We start from the raw sequence: 17,700 nt of genomic DNA on the forward strand, positions 1-17,700 counted from the left end.
AGGATGTTTTGTAGGGAGTGTTCCCATTTGCACATTTCAGAAAAGTGGAGTGTTGATGGAAAGGGTCTAGATGGAGCAGTATGTGAAGCAGTGATTGAAGTGAAACACAATGTGTTGGGCATCACGTTAAGAAAATGAATGGCCCAGATATCTCTTGGCCCTAGTTTGTCGATGGCCTTTCACGCGGAAAGACAGCTTCGTGGTTGTCATGCCCTTTCACGCGGAAAGACAGCTTGGTGGTTGTCATGCCCACATAGAAAGGAGCACAGTTGCTGCATAGTTTGTAAATCACATGACAGCTTTCACAGGTAGCCCTACCTTTGCTGGGATAGGTGATGCTTGTGACCAGAATGGAGTAGTTGGTTGTGGGAGGATGTAGGGGACAGGTCTTGCATGTAGGTCTATTGAAGGGATATGAGCCAGCAAGTGGTTGGGAGCAGAGCTGGAGTACGGATGGACGAGGGTATTAAATAGGTCCTGTGGGTAGTGGAATACCACTAGTAGAGAATGTGATTCAGTTGTTCCAGTCCTGTGGTACTGAGTGACAAGGGGATTGCTCCTTTGTGGTTGAATAGTGGGAATGTGGAAGACAGTAGGTGACTGGAAAGACAAGGCACAGGAGATAAGTTTATATGCAAGGTTGAGAGGATTTTCAGTATATTTGGATAGAGCCTGTTGGTCCATACAGATGTGACAGTCACTGATGGCTAGGCTGTATAGAACGGACTTGCTGGTACAGAATAAGTGGCAGATATTAAAGTGAAGGTATTGCTGGTGGTTGGTCAGTTTGATATGGGTTGAAGAACTGATGTAGCTATCTTTGAGATGGAGGTCAATGTGGAGGATGGTAGCCCATTGGGTTGAGGAGTATGAGTTAAAGCAAATGGGGGAGAAGTTTTGAGGTTCTGGAGGAATATGGACAGGATATCCTTATGCTCAGTGCAGATGACAAAGCTGTCATCAGTGAATCTGGAATAGGTGAGAGATTTTGGATTCTAAGTGGTTAGGAAGGATTTCCCTAGGTGGCCCATACCATGCAGGTGTCCATTGCCACACCACAGATTTGTTTGTAGATAATGCCTTCAGAGTTTAAGTAATTGTGGGGGTCATGGTAATCAGGAAGGAAATTGTAGGTTTGGAGTCTGTTGAGCATTTGGAAAGGTAGTATTCAGTAGCAGCGAGGTCATGGGCATAAGAGATGATAGTGTAGAGGGATGTCCCATTAGGAGTGACAAGGAGGGTATTATGGTGTAAAGGAACAGGAACTGCGGAGATTTGGTGGAGGAAGTGGTTGCTGTGTTTTATACAGGGTGGTCAGAAACAGTCTGAAAAGCTTGTAAGGGTATTTTGCAGAGGAAAGATTGCGCTGAGAAATAATTGTCAAGAAAAAAATTCAAAACATTGTACTTTCTCAGAGTTATTTAGTGTGAAAGTTAACCAATCAAGTTGATGTGTGTGCAAATTCAAGCACTTGCATATGCCAACATATGGTAATGCACCAACATCTGTGGGTCCTTGAGGTACCACTTGTCGAAATGCTCATTACTAGTTAATATGTGCCTTTTTCAGAAGTTATAAATCTAAACCAGGTGAGCAAAAGTTACAATTATCCAGTTTAAGGAGAACTAATTTGGCAAGACTGCCTCTGGCAGGTTGCTTGAATTTGCACCTGTGACGGCCTGATTGGTCAACTTCAGTCCTAAATAACTCAGAAACTGCACATGGTCACAGACTTGTTTCTTAACTCTTATTTCTCTACACAATGCCCCCTCCCTACAACACCCTTACAAGATTTCCAGTCGGTTTCTGACCTTTCTGTATTGGAGGGTAGGTTACAGGTAATGGGCTGAAAGTGTTGGGCCATGAGAGCAGAGTTCCTCTCAGTGGGGACACAGTAACCGGCCACATTGGGGCTTCTGAGTTGTTGGGTTTACGGACTTTAGGAAGCATGTTTGTTGTTGTTGTGGTCTTCAGTCCTGAAACTGGTTTGATGCAGCTCTCCATGCTACTCTATCCTGTGCAAGCTTCTTCATCTCCCAGTACCTACTGCAACCTACATCCTTCTGAATCTGCTTAGTGTAGTCATCTCTTGGTCTCCCTCTACGATTTTTACTCTCCACGCTGCCCTCCAATAATAAATTGGTGATCCCTTGATGCCTCAGAACATGTCCTACCAATCGATCCCTTCTTCTGGCCAAGTTGTGCCACAAACTTGATCCTCTGCTGCCTTCACTACTTCATCCCTCAAAGCTACCCATTCTTCTTCTACTGTATTTCTTTCCCCCATTCCTGCCATTTGTTCTCTTATGCCCTCCCTAAAACTGTACAACCTCTGGTTTAGTCAGTTTATCCAGGTCCCATCTCCTTAAATTCCCACCTTTTTGCAGTTTCTTCAGTTTTAATCTACAGCTCCTAACCAATAGATTACGGTCAGAATCCACATCTGCCCCTGGAAATGTCTTACAATTTAAAACCTGGTTCCTAAATCTCTGTCGTACCATTATATAATCTGTCTGAAACCTGTCAGTATCTCCAGGCTTCTTCCATGTATACAGCCTTCTTTTATGATTCTTGAACAAAGTGTTAGTTATGATTAAGTTGTGCTCTGTGCAAAATTCTACCAGGCGGCTTCCTCTTTCATTTTGTACCCCCAGTCCATATTCACCTACTATGTTTCCTTCTCTCCCTTTTCCTACTGACGAATTCCAGTCACCCATGACTATTAAATTTTCGTCTCCCTTCACTACCTGAATAATTTCTATTATCTCATCATACATTTCATCAATTTCTTCGTCATCTGCAGAGCTACTTGGCATATGAACTTGTACTACTGTAGTAGGTGTGGGCTTCGTATCTATCTTGGCCACAATAATGCGTTCACTATGCTGTTTGTAGTAGCTTACCCGCTTTCCTATTTTCCTATTCATTATTAAACCTACTCCTGCATCACCCCTATTTGATTTTGTATTAATAACCCTGTAGTCACCTGACCAGAAGTCTTGTTCCTCCTGCCACCGAACTTCACTAATTCCCACTATATCTAACTTTAACCTATCCATTTCCCTTTTTAAATTTTCTAACCTACCTGCCCGATTAAGGGATATGACATTCCACGCTCCGACCTGTAGAACGCCAGTTTTCTTTCTCCGGATAACGACATCCTCTTGAGTAGTCCCCGCCCGGAGAGCCGAATGGGGGACTATTTTACCTCCGGAATATTTTACCCAAGAAGATGCCATCATCATTTAATCATACAGTAAAGCTGCATGCCCTCTGGAAAAATTACGGCTGTAGTTTCCCCTTGCTTTCAGCCGTTCGCAGTACCAGCACAGCAAGACCGTTTTGGTTAATGTTACAAGGCCAGATCAAGCATGTATAAGGTAGGAATGTGGGGAGTGATAGGGTTAGGAGAGAGATGGTTTCAGAGGAGAGGTTCTAGGATGGCGTAAGGATTTGAGGAGAGACTGAAGGTCCTGTGGGATTTCTGGAATATGGTCACTGTGGAAGGGTTTATAGGTGGATAAATCTGACAGCTGTTGGAGTCCTGCCATGTAATCCCTCTGGTTCAGAACACAGTGGTGAAACCTTTGTTGGCAGGTGGGATTGTAATGTTGTGATCAGTTTTTAGGTGGTTGATTGCAGTTCTTTCTGTGGATGTAATATTAGGTTCCATGTTGAAGGATTTGGAGACTAATGGTGAGGCAAGGTTTGTGATCAAGAATTTCTGAAACGTTAACAGGGGGTGATTAGGGGGGCAGTTGGATGGAGAAGTGACCTGAATCAGGCATGGTTCAACATTATGTTTGGGTTTAGTCTCATTGGTAGGGTTGTTGGTGAAAAAGGGTTTCCACTGTAGGCACCAGGAGGAGAGAAGGTCTTTAACAAGTCCAGCATGATTGAATTGGGAAGTGGGACAAAAGGTAAGACGTTTCAAAAAGACTGATACTTTTGTCGAGCTAAGGGTTTTGGAAGAAAGGTTTATGACTGTGTTTCAAGTCCATTGTGGTTCTGGATTCTGTATGGTGGTAGCAAGGAGTTTCTGAGGGTGTGGTAAATGTAGTAGGTCTGCAAGGCAGGGGATGTTGGGGAGGTTCAGAGGCAGTCGGAGAGGTGGTGGAAGAAGCAGCTGGACCACCTAGTTGCTGAACACATGCTGCCCAACCTGTTGTGCTCCACTTCAATGGCTACTTGACAGCCTGCACCATTGGGGTCCATCCAACTAATGCCAGCTTTTCTGTACTGCACTGGTGGGAACTCTCCCTGCAATATATCCTTCATCGACAACCACAGATTGCTTCTCCCATTAGGCACAATTACTTGCAGTCCTGCCTCAGTGGGCGCATATGTGTGTGTTTTACACATGCGCTTGAGATAAACATGCTCAAGAATCCACATATTTTTCTGTCAGAAGCACATGCATACTGATATTTGTCTTCAGGCACCGTCATCCACTCTGGAGAGACTATAGCATTTAGGGTGCCTGTGCATGTAGTTCTGAGTTATTCCATACGTGGAACATTTACAAGCAGACCCTTCAGCCATAGACCATTTTTCGTCTTAATTGGCGTGGTTGCAAAATCTGCACAAGCAGTGATTTAATTGACAGGCATATGACATACCTTTGCATAGTGTGGGATCAATCACTGGCTTACTAAAAAACATATCAACTGGAGAGTATGAAGCAGCAAGAAATTTTTGTCATCAATCTTCTGATTGATTTGATCACCTCAGCACTGCTCTCTCTCTCTCTCTCTCTCTCTCTCTCTCTCTCTCTCTCTCTCTCTCTCTCTCTCTCTCTCTCTCTCTCTCTCTACCCCCCCCCCCTCTCCCTCTCCCTCCCCCCCTCTCCCTCCCCCCTCTCCTGTGCCAACCTTCTCATCATAAAGTAGTGTTTACACCCCGTAATTATTTGTTGGATATTTTCCAATTTCTGCTTTCACCGCTAGTTACTAACCTGTACAACTCCCTCTAATACAAAGGTAGTGATTCCCTGATGTCTCAACACATGTCCTATCATCCTGTCCCTTCTTCTTGACAGTGTTTTCCACGTGTTTCTTTCTTTGCTGATTCTGCAAAGAAACTCTTCATTCTGTACCTTTTCAATCCACCTATTTTTATGTCCTTGCTTTGCCTGTCATGGATTAATTTGCTTCCAAGGTAGCAGACTTTATTAACTTCCTTTATTAACTTCTTCGTGATCACCACTTTCAATGCTAAATCTATCACTAATATAATTTCTGCTACTCCTGTTTAGTTTCATCTTTCTTCATTGTATTCTCAATCCATATTCTGTGTTCATTCTGTTTAGCAGATTTTGTAATTCTTCATCATTTCCACTAAGGACAGCAGTATTATCAACAAATCTTATCATTGATAGTGTTTCATGCTGAATTTTTTGCTGACTCCAAAATCTATCTTGTATTTCTTTCATTGCTTCTGAGATATGCAGATTGAACAATATAGGTGAAAGACTGGATCTCTATCTTATGCCCTTCTTAATCTATTTAATTCTCGGGCTTCCATTCTCATTGTTACCTCTTATTTCTTGTACATTATTCCCAATAGCTTACAACTATTTCTCTGAGAATTTTGAACATCTTGCACCATACAATTACAGTTTTGTTAGTGGTAGGCATTATAAGACATCCCGTGAAACATTAGTAATGCCTCCTCTGAAAACTACCTAGAACAGATAGTTCTGAACCCTACTCATAATGGAAGTATATTGGATCATATGGCAACAAATAGACCTGACCTCTTTAAGACTGTCTACATCAAAAACTGGCATCAGTGATCGTGACACTGTTGTGCAGTGATCATGATGCAGTTGTGGCAACGATGATTACCAAAGTACAAAAGATGATTAAAGCAAGCCGAAAGATATATAAGACTCTCACAATTAAAGCTTTCGGCCATTAAGGCTTTCGTCAACAATACATACACACACGCCTAAACGCAACTCACACATGCACACACCTGATTGCAGTCTCAGGCAACTGAAACCACACTGTGAGCAGCAGCACCAGTGCACAATGGGAGTGGCGGGGTGAGGGTAAGGAGGAGGAGGAATAGTATGATGGGGGTGGCGGACAGTGAAGTGCTGCAGGTTAGACTGAGGGCAGTGGGGAGGGGGAAGTAGTGGAAAAGTAGAGAAATTAAAAGACTGGGTATAGTGGAATGACAGCTGTGTAGTGCTGGAATGGGAACAGGGATGGGGCTGGATGGGTGAGGACAGTGACTAACGAAGGTTGAGGCCAAGAGGGTTACGGGAACGTAGGATATATTGCAGGGGAAGTTTACCAAGGCCTATTCATTATAACGCTAGGAAGTACAGAGAAGGTATAGAAATTCAAAAACACAGAAATGCCTTCAACATAAAAGCAGGAGTGAAATTGGACAAGTTGTCATCTGTAGTCCTAAATAAACCAAACAGACCAACTCTTTAGCAGAATAAGTTCTATATTGCACATTGATGTGAATCTGCATTCGTAAGCAGTGGCCAGATGACATCACAACCAAACTATTACATGGTTGCATATAAACAGTTTGACTTTTGAGCTTCTTTGTGTTAGTATACCATCTAACAAACTCTTTATAATCTCTTAGGTTGTCTCCAGCATTAGGAGTTTTTAGGCACCGAAACGTGCCTTTAGACCACATCCTAATGCCCATCCGAATAAAATCACGTAGAACATCTAGCACATTTCAAACTTTCAAACACTTCTCTAGGTCAACAAATCCTATGAAAGTGTCTTAATTTATTTTAAGTATTGTTCCCATTATCAAGTGCAATATCCAAACTGCCTCACTGATTCAAACCAGTTTTCATCTTACAGATCCTTAGTTTTATTTCCCATTTTCTGTATATTATTCTTGTCAATAACTTGGGTGCAAGAGCTGTTAAGCTGATTGTGAGATAGATCTCACTCTTACCTGCTCTTGCTATTTTTGGGATTGTGTGACTGATACTTTTCCAAAAGTCTGGTGGTATACCTCCACGCTCATAGATTATACACGTCAACATGAATAGTCACGTGGTTGTCAGTCCCCAAAAATTTTAGACCTATGTCTTCCAAATCCACTCCCATTTCTTGTGCTAACGTGTGACTAGACAGTTCCTCCCCCTTGTAGGGGCCCTCAAGTTTCTCATTACACATATCTGCGCTCTCTCTCTCTCTCTCTTCTGCTTTTAACTGAAGAATTCTATTGCACTTCCTATGTTGATACCTTTCCTTTTAATTTCATGAAAAGTTGTTCTGATTTTTTGTATGTGCTGAATCTGTGCTGATGACGTCTTTTCCAGTTTTCTTCACTTTTTTTGGAGCTGTTTCACTTCTCTTCCTCGAATTTCCTGTTTATTTTGCTCATAAGTGACATATTTCTGTATTCCTGTCTTTTTGTGAAGATTTCTGCACTTATTTCTTTTGCTGTTGAAGTTAAGTACTTTATCTATTACCCAAGGTTTCTTCACAGTTACCTTCCTCATACCTATACTTCTTGTTCCAAGGTCTCTGATTGCACCAGTAAGAGATGTCCATCCCATTTTAACTAAATTGTATAGTGTAGTTATTCCTTACAATTATCTACTGCCTTAAAGAACTTCAAATCGACATGTTCATTCTTCCAGTTCTTTCCACATTGATACTTTGTGACAACTCTCTTAAATTTCAGTTTAATCTGGCAGTCCAAGAACAATGTGTTTTCATATTTAGCACACAACTGATGGCCTATTTTCACCACTGGGCCCAAAGACTATTGCGTGGGACATGTACATACTTTTTTTTTTTTCCATGACGATTAACACCATGCTGAAATTTCTCTCTGTCAGAAGAATCATTGCCTCATAATTACTGAAGTATTTAGCCACAGTAGATTCTTTAGCAAGATGTTGCCAAGATACAATGACGACCAACTGGCAAAGTGTGCGAAAGCCCCAGAAAAAAAAATATTTTACCCTAAACAATCTACTTATTTTGATTGTTGTTGGGCATTACTTAAGTTAAAAAAAAAGTGACTGACAGCATTTATTTATCACATATAAAACTGTTCCAATTCTAAACAGCTTGAATTTGCATTCATTTTGTCAGTCCAAATGATGAATATTGTTTTCCCACCATACATGTAGTTCAAAGAAAAGTTAATGTAACACATGACAATCATTCCGTAAGTCATGGCAACTATGGTATATCTTGTGACAATGCAACAACATGAGAATTCCATGATGTGCATTGAAGCAGTATGGCAGTGTGTATGTGAATGCCAACACAATATAGGGTTCCAGTTCAGGAAGTCTTGGTAAAGGTTGAAATGAAACACACGCATTGGAATGCTGTGTAAATTTATTCCGCACGAGTACAAGTGGAACAAAAATGAATGAAAATTAACTACCGTGCTTCAAGATAGTCCCCCAGTGCATATACAAACATTGTTGCCTGTGTTGAATGCCATTGGCATTCCCATCAGTGTGTTGCCAAAATGCCATGAGAACATTTGTCTTGTTGTAAAGTGCGTCCCTTGCTATGGTTTCCTCAGTTGTGGAATGAGGTCAAAGTTGCGTGGACTGATGTCTGGTGAGTAGAGAGGGTGTGGGAGGACCATCTTGTAACACGGCCAACCTTACAATAAATGTCTCTCGTGATGGTACTGAGCCATATTCACATGTGGTCACAATGTGTTGGCTGATTTCAGTAGTATTTTTCATGAGCTTTCAAATGTATTTATTGTGATTACAGTGATTCCATACTTCTGCGCGATATACCATAGTTGCCATGACTTATGAAATTATGAAATGATCCATGTATATCCTCATCAGTCATTTAAGATTCAGTGCCTGATAATAGCCTCCTCTAAACTTTTCCATATATTGCAATCTTAAACTACACACAGCCATGTTTCTCTTTCCATTAGGTTATCTTGGTGTTTTAGAGTCTTTCTGCATTTAGCAAAGAACTTCCTTTGTCCAGCTATTATCCAGTTGCCTACAGTGGGGTGCACATAAGAAGGGAGCAGCACAATGCGTTCTGAGTGGACAAGACAGAGAATATTTTGTGGTGTCACCAGTGTCCCCTTAGTCTCTATCTCGCACCTCACACTCCAGCCATTGCCTACCTTGGTAACTTGCAATGCCAGAGTGAGCATTACACTCGGTCACAGTTTTTGCTTACGACTCTGCCTAACAGAATTTATGTGCTCAGAGAACTGTCGCTGTTGCTTCTTAATGTAATACTTATCCTGTTTCCTTTATGACACCCATAATGAACACTGATGTGGCTAAGTAACATCACAACACCTGAACTAAAACAAAAATTAATGCTCAATGTCCTACATTCACACCGATGTATCTGCTACAGGCACACACACCAGAATGACACTATTGGCTGGAGTGTCATGTGATGCACTGCTCCTTGCCACTGAGCATTGCCCATGACCCGTCATGTTACGACCAAGCGAGGTAGCACAGTGGTTAGCCCACTGGACTCACATTTGGGAGGATGATGGTTCAAACCTGTCTCGCCATTCAGATTTAGATTTTCCTTATTTCCCTAAATCACTTAAGTCAAATGCCAGGATGGTTCCTTTGAAAGGGCACAATGACTTCCTTTTACCCCCTTCCCTAATCAGAGCTTGTTCTACGTCTCTAATGACGCCATTGTCAATAAGGATGTTGAACACTAATCTCCTCCTCCTGCATCTTCTTATGTGCACACCACTATAAATACATGTACTGCTCACTTTTTATCTCATTTTTATTAGACAGTAGTCCATGTCACTCCGGCATAAGACAAACAGGTAGTATGCATTAATTTTTTGAGCTTTCCATTTCACACACATTGGAAGCTTAGTTTTAGAAACTCTGTTTAGTTTACAGGAAGAACGCTTGGCCACTTTTACTCTGACATTTATTTATTCCTCAGGTCACCAGCTCATTAACTTTAACAGCCTTTAATACCAAAACTCCACTACTGACTCCATGACTTCATTGTTAAATTACACTGTTTTCTTTTCAGTGTGTTGGTTATACACTATTTTAGTTCTATCGCCAGGTCCACTTTTTATATATTTCTGTTGATAGTGGTTTCTGAGGTATGGTCTGAATATTTATTTACTTGTTTTATAGCTATATGCTAATGAAATAGAAGTAATCAATTCTTCTGAAATTGTTTCAGCTTGTTCGTCGATGCATACGTCAACTGTTTGCATACTGCTCGTCTCACTCATGGCCCAGTGAAACTTGTGAAGGTATTTCAGGCTTGTTGGAACGGGGCATCACATCGTCTGCCGAGTCATCTCCGTCAATGGGTTTGTTATTTCATGTGGCTGACATAATACTCGAAGAACTGGCAAAAGTGGAAAGCCCTGAAAAGGGCCTTCATGCTGTTCTCTTGCCCTTTGCCACATTAATCGCTTGCAGTAAAGATGGCCGGATTCGTCAGCATGTTTCAGAAAGGGTGTTTCATCACTTGATCCAGCAGTCTCCACTTGGTATTGAATTTCAAGAAAAATTTGAAGCCTGGAAACAGGTTTGTTAAATCTTTATCATGATTTGCTACTACCTGTGTGTGTGTGTGTGTGTGTGTGTGTGTGTGTGTGTGTGTGTGTGTGTGTGTGTAATTTGAAGCAGCTGCAACTTTATGGCACAGCAATTTTGAAAACCAGCAGATTCTCAGTGCCAATATTTTTTTAAAAAAGAGAAAAAAAACATTGCTCAGACTTTGACTTTGATTCATACAATATTGTTCATTATAAATTTTCAGTGTGATTGTTTCAAAGATGATGGTAAAATATTTTTGGTGCATCTCTTATGCTTTTCCCCAATGACATTTCCATCAATATGATATGAAACTAAAGTTGTCAATATGCAGCATTTTCCACTGTCTGAACTTGTCATAAAAATGTAGTTGAAGACAATGATACATTTTATGGAAGTTATTGAAGTTCTGAAGTTTTTCTCAGTTTAGATCCTCAATGAGAAAACAGTAAATCCCTCAACAAGTTATGAGAGTAAAAATTAAGGCTGCAGTCATGTAAATAAGGATTTTTGTCATGTAGTTGAGGGACTAAATAAGGGTACTAACTCATCAATGAAACTCTCACTATCTTGGGTGGGTCAATAGAGTTTTACAGGTCATGACAAAATTACTGCTTGATTGTACAAGACAAATTGAAAGTATTTGCTGGACTTGGAAAGAGCCTTTTGTGGACAGTGCACTAATCAAGCCATTGAGTGTGCCTCTAGCACCAATACAGTATTTGTTGTGGGGTTGTCCCCTCTCTCTCCAATCTCTACATAGGTTCTCTCAAAATATGTAAGATTAAAACCTGTGAAACACATACGCAGGATATAGTATGGGGTTAGGCATATCAACTTTCCATGGTTGTTGCTGAGAATGAATGCTTTTAACATATGCGTATTTGCTAGTTTCGGAGCATTGTGGGAAAGCCTCTGCAGTATTTAAAGGAAAGGAGAGGAACCTATGAGAAGCTGGTGCTCGGAGTTGGTGTATGAGGTGTTCTTGCACTAGGTAATCATTAGCGCATTATTCGAGAAAGGTAGAGATCTGAGTTCTAATCCCTATCTGACTCTCATCTAAAAACTTGTCATGAATCAATGCAGTATCTTCTTTGCATAGAATGATAATTCACTACCAGAAAGTGTTGCTTGTTTAAATATGGGATACTTGGTCATCTTTACTGTATTACATCACCTTGCAGTGTTTAACAATTATAACAGAGTCAGTGCAAGATGATCCCTGACAGCTACACAGTGCAATGGTCAGGGACAACTTATGCCGATCCCCCTGTGGGTCTGGAGCTTAGAATAGGCCTGAGCTATCCCTGCCTGTCGTAGGAGGTGACCAAAAGGAGTCTTTCACCTTTCAGCCCTATAAGTTCAGGTCCCATTTTATGATTTGACCTACCACTTCCCAAATTCTACGGAATTTGGGCTATATGAGGAAGGATGCCTTACGTGGGGCATGAGTTATCCTTTTAGATTCGATCTCTTGAGCCTCCTGTCATGGCTTTGCATTTCCACCTGCAATTCAACTATTTGGGCGAGGACACTTCCGGGGTATGTCATCTTCTCCCATTGTCTCCTGTCCTCTTTTGCACCCATGACATTATTGGATTTCTCTGTGCCTAATGTCCAGCACAGTAGCCAGTCTGTTGTGGTGGGGCAATCATGTATCCATTTGGTGGTAATTCCCTGACAACACAGGGATCGTACTGCTGATGCCTGAGCTGTAAACTTCCCATGTATGCCAAGGAGTACATGCCTGTCTTCCTGGGGCATAAGGACTCCCAGCAACGGTCATCATGCCAGGTGGCCTTTGCTGTGGCTGGGTGACACCTGTGGGGAGAGCCCCTGATCCGAGTGAGTGGCATCAGGGTGGATGACCCGCATTGAAGCAGACTAAGTCATCTCTTGCTGTCAGCAGTCTCTAAGAAGGGCAAGATTGAGTACAACACTGACAGATATGACCCTAAATCGTTTCCCTCCCTCGCTACATCATGGTAGGAATGTAGGGCTACAGAAAGAAGAGCCATATTCACGTCGGTATGGGGACTCCTTTCTACCTATGAAGCCTCAATATTTTGTTGAACATCTTGAGGATACGTTTGGGCAAGTGACAGCACTGCCCAAGATTAGAAACGGTGCAGTCTTGATTCAGACAGCATCCCCAGCCCAATCCCGGCCGTTACTCGCATGTGACCGGCTGGGAGATATTCCTGTTTCTGTCACTTCCCATTAAAGTCTCAACATGGCCTTGGGGATTATTTTCCATCGCAACTTCCTCTTGCGTCTGATGCAGAGCTCCATGCCAATCTAGAACAGTGGGCTGTTCATTTCATCCGTTGCGTTACAGGGGATCCAAAGACAACAGGGTTGCTACCGGTGCCTTCATCTTGGCCTTTGAGGGCGAAGGTGATGGTTTACTGCTGTGACGTTAAACCATACGTCCCTCCCCCTATGCGGTGCGTTAAGTGCTGGAAATTTGGCCACATATCTTCCCGCTGCACTTCCAATGCCACATGTCGAGACCGCAGACGTCCATTGCATACAGATACTCCTTGTGCGCCTCCTCCCACGTGTATCAGCTGTGGAGAGCACCCGTCCCCCTGCTTGCCAGACTGCATAGTACTCCAAAATGAGTGGAAAACTATGGAGTACAAGACTCTGGACCGGTTGACTTACCAGGAGGCTAAACGTAAATTTGAACAATTACACCGCGTTCAGTTGACATCCAGCTTTCACCTCTGCTGTCACTGTTGAATCTCCCCCACATGGTACCATCTGTGTGGTAGTTGAGCAGGTCACTAGAACGATCGTTTCTGCAGCAGAAAACACGATCCCTTGTTCTTTAGGGTGCCCCCAGCGAAAGTCAGTACCTTGGTGGTCGCCGGAAATCACTGAGGCCATTAAAGAGCTTCAGTAAGCTCCACAGCGACATAAGCGGCACTCTTCCCTAGCTTGCATGTTGTCCTGATACAGCTCCTGGGCCAGATCAGATCTACAGTCAGATGATCAAACATCTCTCGTCCAACTACAAGCAACATCTCTTCATCATCTCCAACCAGATCTGGTGTGATGGCGTCTTTACATCATGGTGGCGGTAGGGAACCATCATTACAGCATTCAAAACCCATAAAAACCCACTTGATGTGGGTAGCTATTGGCCCAACAGCCTCACCAACGTTTTTTGTAAGCTGTTAGAAGGTAAGGTAAGTTGGTGGTTGTGTTCGACCCTGGAGTCACGTGGCCTACTGGCTCCATGCCAGAGCAGTTTCTGCCAGGGTTGCTCTACCACTGAAAATCTACTTTCCCTTGAGTCTGCCATCCAAACAGCCTTTTTCAGTCACCAACATGTGGTTTTGATCTTTTTTGATTTACAAAAAGCTTACAACATGACCTGGTGACATCATATCCTTGCCACATTATATGAGTAAGTTCTCTGGGCCCACTCCCAATTTTTATCCAAAATTTCCTATTGTTCCGTACTTTCGGTGTCCAAGTTGGTGCCTCCCATAATTCCCTCCATATGTAGGAGAATGGGGTCCTGCAGGGCTCTGTATTGAGTGTGTCTCTATTTTTAGTGGCCATTAACGGTTTAGCAGCAGCTCTCAGGATGTCCGTCTCACCTTCTCTGTATGCAGACGGCATTTGCATTTCCTACTGCTCTTCCAGTACTGGTGTTGGTGAGCGGCACCTACAGGAAGCCATCCACAAGGCGCAGTCATGGGCTTTAGCCCATGGCTTCCAATTTTCAGCCATGAAATTGTGTGCTATGCACTTCTGTCACCATCATACCCTTCATCCAGAACTGTACCTTAGTGACAATCCACTTACTGTAGTGGAGACATTTTGATTCTTAGAATTTGTTTTTTACCCCCGATTGACGTGGGTTCCTCATCTTCATCAGCTGAAGCAAAAGTGCTGGCAGCACCTCAATGCCCTCCCTGAGCAACACCAACTGGGGTGCAGATCGCTCTACACTGCTGCAGCTCTACAGAGCCCTTGTTCAATCCCGCCTTAAAGAGCCCTTGTTCAATCCCGCCTTGACTATGGGAGCCTAGTTTATGGTTCAGTGGTGCCCACAGTGTTGCGTTTACTCAGCCCAGAGCACCACTGTGGTGTTTGACTGGCAATAGGAGCTTTTGGGATGAGTCCGGTGACCTGCGTCGTCATAGGGGCGAGGGAGTCCTTCCATTGAAGGTTAGGTGTGCACAACTGCTCGCCAGTTACATTGCACACATTCATAGTTCTCCTGAGCGTCCAAATTACTGTCTCCTTTTCCCATCCATCGTGGTTTATCTCCTGCCCCCCCTGCGGGTTCGGGGGTACGAATAGGCCCGCGGTATTCCTGCCTGTCGTAAGAGGCGACTAAAAGGAGTCTTCAAAGTTTCGGCCTTATGTGATGGTCCCCACTTGGGTTTGACCTGCCATTTTCAAAATTTCCGTTGTTAGTGCGTGCCATTTGGGGAAGGACGCCTTACGTGGTGTTTTTCTATTGGTCCATCGTGCACCTCCATATTGCATGCTATCTATTGTCGTGTGGAGGGATTTACACCCCATGTCTTCTGGGTTGCCTCCTCGTCTTGTGCGCAATCCCCTTCTTAGCGCCCACGGCAATTGTGGACCCTTTCAACACCTAAAATCCAGCACGGTAGCCAGTCCGTTGTGGTGGGGACGTCATGTACCCTCTTGGTGGTAGCCCCCTGACCACGCTGTTTCCTCCCCATGCATGCCAAGGAGTATGTGCCCATCTTGTCTGGGGCACGGGGACTCCGGGCAATGGGATATCGGCCAGGTACCCGTTGCTTTGGCTGGGTGGCGCCCTTGGGGAGAGCCCTCGTTCGGAGTAGGTGGCATCTGGGCGGATGTGGCACAATGAAGCGCAATAAATCTCAGCAAGCTGGTGGCCGCACTGCCACCAGCGTCTCTAAGCGAGGTAAAATTGAATTCGATGCTGCACAATATGATCCTCAGTCGTTCCCCTCGTTGGCTGCGCCATGGGAGGGACGCAGATCTTTTGCCAAGCAGGAGCCTTATGTACCACAATACCTTGTCTGCAGCAGAAGTGATGGTGACTCCTTTCTTTCGACAAAGCCTATGTTTTTTGTGGAACACCTGGAGGATAAGTTTGGGGAAGTGGCGGGTTTGTCTAAAATGAGGAATGGGTCCATCCTCCTCAAGACGGCCTCCCCAGCCCAGTCACGGGCGTTGCTCTTGTGTGATAAGCTGGGAGACGTCCCTGTTACCGTCACTCCCCACAGTAGCTTAAATATGGTCCAGGGGATTATTTACCATCGCGACCTCTTGTTACAGTCCGATGACGAGCTGAGAGCTGACTTGGAACGACGTGGTGTGCATTTTGTCCGTCGTGTGCACAGAGGACCCAAGACCAACAGGGTGGCCACCGGTGCCTTTATCTTGGCCTTCGAGGGTGCTGTATTGCCTGAGAAGGTCAAGGTAATGGTTTACCGTTGTGACGTCAAGCCATACGTCCCTCCCCCGATGCGGTGCTTCCAGTGCTGGAAGTTTGGGCATATGTCCTCCCATTGCCCATCCAGTGCCACATGCCGAGATTGCGGACGCCCCTCCCATCCCGATTCTCCATGTGCGCCTCCGCCTGTCTGTGTCAACTGTGGGGAACACCACTCTCCATGCTCGCCGAACTGCCCCGTTCTTCATAAGGAGCGGAAGATTATGGAATTTAAGACCCTGGACCGGCTTACTTATCGCGAGGCAACACTGAAATTTGAAAGGTTGCATCCTGTCCCTCTTCAAACTTCTTATGCTGCAGCTACGTTATCGTCGCCCTCGCGGGCGGCAGTTGTCGCCTCCTCTGTGCCGCCTTCAGTTGGCCCTCGGGGCCGTCCATCTCTGTCTGCCCCCATTGTGTCTGGGGGCAAGCCTTCCTCTGTTGCCCCCTTAGCAGTTGGGGGCAAACCCCCTTCTGTCACTCCCCCCGCACATGCTTCAGGAGTGACATCTGCTCCAAAACCAGGGGGCTCGATCCCTCCCCCTCCCCCTCCCCCTTCTCTGCCGGCGTCGTCTCCGCCGGCGTCGTCTCTGCCGGCTCCTCTCTCGCGGAAGGGGTCCCTCGGGGCCCTCCCTTCTTCCGTTTCTTCTGCTACCCCGCCGGATGTCAGCCAGTGGCTGAAGGTTCATCCACCTGCTGGTCGTAGGGCTTCTGCGTCGTCGTCAGCCTCCGACGCTCCTTCAGAGAAACTCTCCCAGCCCTCTAAGCCAAGGGACAGACGCGAGAAGAAGGACCGGAACGTGTCCAAGAAGAAGGACGCTCCGGCAGTTTCAGTACCGCCTGCTGTCAATAGCTCTGGCTCTGGGGATGCGGTGGAGATTCTCGCCTCTGCCGCGGATCTCGCCCTCACGGAACCCTCGGGGACGTCTCCTATGGACACAGCTGACTCTCGCTCGGTGGCGGCCGTTGACTCTGCGACGCCGTCTGCCTCTTAGTGGACTTAACGCCCTCCCAGTCCCTTCCTGCTTCCATTCTCCAGTGGAATTGCGGCGGTTATTTCCGCCACCTGCCTGAGCTCCGGATGCTTTTGAGTGTTTCCTCTGTTCTGTGCATTGCTCTTCAGGAAACTTGGTTTCCAGCAATGCGGACCCCTGCCCTTCGCGGTTATCGGGGATACTATAAGAACCGCGCTGACTGTCAACGAGCTTCAGGTGGAGTTTGCCTCTTTGTTCACCACTCTGTCTGTAGCTCACCAGTACCCCTTCTGACGCCTTTAGAGGCAGTCGCTGTCAGGATTGAGCTCTCGCCGGCTATTACTGTTTGCTCTGTTTACATTCCTCCGTATGGGCAACTCCCCCGACATGTCTTGGCTGCGCTGCTGGCTCAACTCCCGCCGCCATTGCTGCTTCTGGGCGATTTCAATGCCCACAACCCTCTATGGGGTGGGACTGTCTCCGATGACCGTGGTCGCGCTGTGGAGCATGTGTTGGCTCAGCTCGACCTTAGCCTCTTGAACACCGGTGCTCCCACGCATTTCAGTGTGGCCCATGGCTCGTTCTCGGCCATCGATCTCTCTCTTTGCAGCCCCGGACTTCTCCCATCCCTTCACTGGAGAGTGCATCCTGACCTGTGTGGTAGTGACCATTTTCCCATCTATTTGTCACTGCCCCAGTGTCATTCTTCTGGTCGCCTGCCCCGCTGGGCTCTCAACAGGGCT

General features: G+C 45.0%; 1 protein-coding gene across 1 annotated transcript in view; it reads left to right on the plus strand.

Annotated features, from left to right (window-relative positions):
• The window catches only part of LOC126354655 (ribosomal RNA processing protein 1 homolog), a 43,227-nt gene that overhangs the window by 9,206 nt on the left and 16,321 nt on the right, over window positions 1-17,700 (plus strand). Inside the window, exon 4 of the mRNA XM_050004431.1 lies at window positions 10,167-10,520. Within this exon, the coding sequence (XP_049860388.1) occupies window positions 10,167-10,520 (354 nt within the window). The remainder of the gene's footprint in view (window positions 1-10,166; window positions 10,521-17,700) is intronic.

This window comes from Schistocerca gregaria, chromosome 3, assembly GCF_023897955.1.
Source record: "Schistocerca gregaria isolate iqSchGreg1 chromosome 3, iqSchGreg1.2, whole genome shotgun sequence".
Taxonomy (NCBI): domain Eukaryota; kingdom Metazoa; phylum Arthropoda; class Insecta; order Orthoptera; family Acrididae; genus Schistocerca; species Schistocerca gregaria.